We start from the raw sequence: 4,411 nt of genomic DNA, 5'->3' as shown, positions 1-4,411 counted from the left end.
GCGGGGTGGGGGGGGCGCGGAGCCCCAGGGCGAAGAGCCCCGCCCCGCAGAGCCCCGCCCCACCTCTCCGCAAAGAGGGGCGCGCCAGGGGAGCCTCGCCAAGGCTGAGGGGCTGAGGGCGCGCTTGCCGGCCTTGAGGGTGTGGCCAGGTGGGCGCGGGCCGAGGCCCTGCTGCGCCCAGGAAGGAAATGCGGGAGGGCCTGGCACCTCCGCCCGCGAACTCGCCGCCTGGAGCCCGCGCCCGCCAGAGCCAGGCCGGGTTCCCTGAGGTGCGCCTGGGGCGCAGGCACCCCCATGGCTGCAGAGTGGCGGGGTGCCCGGGAGAGCGCCCGAGGAACCCGCGGCCAGAGGCGGAGGCTCTGTGGAGACTCAGTTACTTCCCAGAACTGGGAAATGCGGGGTGCGCTTTGGTCAGGGCATGAAATTAAACTCCGCTTGGTGACAGGCCCCGTCCGCCGCCCAGACTCCCAGCGGCGGCCTTCGGCCATGTGGGGTGCGGGGCGCTGGGCTGCAGGCACTGAGGGCGGCCAGGGCCTGGCGCTGGTCCCCCTGGGCCCCGACAGCCAGCTCGGGGAGTTTCCCGCTGGTTGGTGAGCACAGGGCGGTACCCCGCCGCCCTCACCCCACCGCCGAGGGATGATTTCTGTGCCACGAAATGTGCTGCCCAGGCACTGCTGCAGTGACTGCTGGATCCGGTGTGTGAAGCAGCAGCCCCTCACTGACTCCACGTTGTGACGCACAGGCGTCGCCATCCATCACACTGAATTACACTGCGCCTGTATTTTTGTATGTATTTACTTTCTTATGAAAAAAGTCTTAGAAAATGATTGGCCACCTGCACAATTCCTCAACAAAACCCTGGCAAGCCAGAGACCGCAACATGCTGATTAAATGCCCACCGCATCAGCCCAGAGACTGAGCTTAGTTCAGCAAATGCAAATCAGTTCATGCCACTCGTGGCATCGACACCTCAGATACACAAATCGCGTCATTTCTAAAGATGCTGGAAAGCGGTGAACAAAATACAACCTCCAGGTACGAGAAAAGCACTCACTAGGTGCGGATACGTGAGCTTACCTGAAAGTCACGCGACACAAACCCGAGTGGACCCGCACGCAGTGACGCGGTGACGGGAGGCTGACGCCTTCCCACGGGGTCGCGCCAGGCGGCCGTGCCCCCTGCACAGTGCAGGCCGGGCGCCAGGCAGAGGCATGAGGTGAAGGGACGGGACGCAGAGGGAACCCCAACCCCAGGGGGAAGAAAGCCGTGAAAGTCGATTTGCAGGCCTGCGACAACATGCAAAGGGCCTATCAGACACACGACAAAGACCCAGCGAGCTCGGTGAAGGCGCATGAAGACCGGCTGGGTTTCCGTGTGCATCCAGAGGAAGGGAGGTGGGACGGCCTCACCTAGACCGAGCGGTGACGTGCACGCCGGCAAGCTTAGCGAGGAGCCAGGAGCCGAAGGGGCTGGGCGCTGGCCTCTGTTAAAGGAAAGAAGACGCGAACAAGTGCAAGCCACGCTCACGACTGGAGAATGCACGGGGCCAGCGCGGCCGTTTCACGAAGCCACTGACGGGCTCGCTGCAGCCCCGTCGGGGTCAGCGTTTATCTAGGACCATTGCGAAGTTTATATGGAGTCGCAGAAGGTCCTGAAAAGCTAAAACAGTCAGGTGGAGGTGTCACCCCTCCTGTCTGCGAACTGCTTCACAGCAACAGTGATCAGAACAGCGCGGCATCGGGGCAGAAACGGGAACGCGGGCCAGTGGCGGGAATGCAAAGCCCAGAGATAAGCCCACACCGCTGTGAACAGCTAGCCCTGAAAAGGGAGCCCGCCACCACACAAGGGAGAAAGGAGAGGTGCTTCAAAAGGGCATTCTCTTCTCTCCCAGCGCGCTCCCGAGAACCCTCAGGCCACTCCTTGGTCTACCTCCAGTTCTTCTACACAAAAGTGCAAAATAAAAATGGCACTGGGGAATTCAGATAACCACATGCAAAAACGTATAAAACTAAGTCGAGACTTAACTCCATTCACCATAAATCAAAACAGGCCAAATAGCTAGATAGAAGAAAGAAATGTAAAAAAACTTGAAAGAGAACACAGCTGCACACTGCGGGACGGATGCAGACGGCACCTGGTGCTTCAGCTCCAGCGGCAACGGAACCGGGCGGACGCAGGCGAGCAGACCGCGGCAAGCTACAGTCGTGCCCGCTTTCATCAGAGCAGAACGGCAGTCAGGCACGGGGACAGCATTGCACGTCACTCTGACGAGCTAGGGGCGCCTTGCCCAAGGGCCAGGGTAAGCGAAGACTGGAAATCTGTGAGCCAGCAAAACCCCCACTGCACACTCACCCTGACGGGGTGGAACCCGCATTCGTACAGAGGCGCCCACAGCGCGCTGTCCACCGCTGGCTCATGGATGACCAAGTGCCCTGACAGACAGGCGGCCACGGGCGTCTGTACACTCGGAATACTACGCAGCACTGAAAAATGACAGTGTTGACGTGCAGGACAAAATGGATGGACATTTAGGTGATAACTGAAATAAGTCAGAAAGTGAAAGCTAGGCACTGGAAGGTTCCGCTCGCCTGTGGAATATCAGCAACAAAAGGAACGATCATTGGCAACGCGCAGCAGGCAGGCACGTGGGACGGACACAGCGAGAGAACGCGAGGGCTGCCGGAGGCCGGCAGGCAGGGCCGGGGCGAGGTACACGGGGTGTGGGTGGGTGGCTACGAGGAGGCTGAGTGGGACATCCCCACGTTTAGAGGAGCAAACCCCCCCAAACTAAAATATAAATAAATACCTCTGGGGTACAAGCAGTGCCTTTTTTTTTTTTAACTGTCAATAGAGGTTTTGACAAATCACGTTCTGGAAAGTGTGTGTGAATCAGTTCCCACCGGGACCCAGCCAGGCCCTGGTTCTAGGCACCCGTGGCGACGCAGCCTCCACATCCACCGCCCTGGGGCCCACGGGGATGCCGGGGCGGAGGCCCTTGTCCCTGGGCCTCGGCACACTGCTGGGCAAGCCTCATGGAGGGCGCTGTGGGCTCAGGACTGAGCCGGGCCCCGCAGGGAGGAGAAGCCCCTCTCGGCGAGAGAGCCAGAGCCAGGCAGCGGGAGGGAGGCCGGGCCCGGGGGTGCGGCGCCGGGAGGGCTGTGCTCGACCCTGGAGGGCTGCGTCGGAACCGGCCACATCCACGTGCCTGGCACGTGTGTGGCGCGTGCATGGCGAGCCCAGGGGCCGGGCAGGTCGGCATCCCCGCCTGGTAGGAGGCGGAGGGGAGCGCCCAGGCCAGGCGTCGGCCCCTGCCCGCGGCGGGAGTTTCGGGCTCCCGGCGGCCGCCTGCCTGCCCAGAGCTGCGCCCGCCTGTTCTCCACCTCTGTGCTTCACAGTCGTCACCCGGGGCCAAGCCCTGGAGCTGATTTTGCGCTGGGCCGGGCCAGCGTGATCTGCGCAGCTGCGTGGCAGCAGGAGCCCTGCGGGGAGGCGGAAGCCGGCCCTGGACTCCACCCGCCCAGCCCCACGGTGAGCGCCCTGCGGCCCTGCAGCCCTGGAAACTGGCCTGTGGTCGTGTCCCGCAGGGTCGGCACGTGGGTGTGGATGGGCCCGGTGCCGGGGGGACATCCCGGGGTACCAGGCGCTTCCCTGGCCCTCCCCGTGGGTGAGTTCGGTGGGGACTGTCCGGCCTGCATCCTCGTCAACTGTCCACTCGCTCGGGCTCAGCCCGAGGGCAGAAGACATGCTGTTCTGTGATTGGACACACAGCGGTCACCGTGTAAGTGTGGACACTTGATGCCTGCAGCCGCTGCAGCCCTGGACCCCCGTGGGCAGGCCGTCCCCCCATGCCGGCAAGTGCTGGCTTGCTGATTCACCCGGGTCACTGGACGGTGCTAGCGTGTCCTCTTTGACCCTTAAAAGGTTGGAGGTGGAGCTGAGTCCCGAGTGCGGTAGGCGGGGGCGGGGGGGGAGGGGCGCCCACGGGACGCCTCATAGGGGCCGGCTCTGGCCAGGAGCTGGCCTAGCCCGGAGCTCCACTGCAGTCAGAAGCGCCCAGCCCCGCTGCTGTCCAGCGCTAATAACGCCCAGGCCCCCCTGCACCCCAGGAGGATGGCGCAGGCAGCGAGGGCGCCCACCGCGCAGGGGACATGGGGCCGCAGTGGCGCGGCCGGCGAGAGGCCGGGGCCTGTGGCCAGCACGTGCCTGCCTGCCGGCACACGCTGTGCGGTCCCTCACCCACCCAAGAGCCGTCGCCGAGCAGGTCGCGGGAAACGCGGGCGCAGAAACGGACGCTGAGGGCAGACACCTCGGGCCTGGGGCCAGGCCGGGCCCGGGATGCGGTCAGGGACACGCCAGACACCGAGCGTCTCGCGAGTGGACCCGAGGCGCTCACCTGCGCAGGCGCGAGGGC

General features: G+C 64.0%; 1 protein-coding gene across 1 annotated transcript in view; it reads left to right on the top strand.

The window, feature by feature from the left end:
* The window catches only part of LOC105853340, an 11,041-nt gene that overhangs the window by 902 nt on the left and 5,728 nt on the right, over nt 1-4,411 (top strand). The window contains 3 exon segments of the mRNA XM_012721735.1: nt 446-590; nt 3,396-3,528; nt 4,107-4,340. Of these exon segments, the coding sequence (XP_012577189.1) occupies nt 446-590; nt 3,396-3,528; nt 4,107-4,340 (512 nt within the window).

The sequence above is a fragment of the Condylura cristata genome, unplaced genomic scaffold, assembly GCF_000260355.1.
Source record: "Condylura cristata isolate star-nosed mole 26May11 unplaced genomic scaffold, ConCri1.0 scaffold00007, whole genome shotgun sequence".
NCBI classification, from domain to species: domain Eukaryota; kingdom Metazoa; phylum Chordata; class Mammalia; order Eulipotyphla; family Talpidae; genus Condylura; species Condylura cristata.
This window is presented reverse-complemented; position numbering and strand designations above follow the sequence as displayed.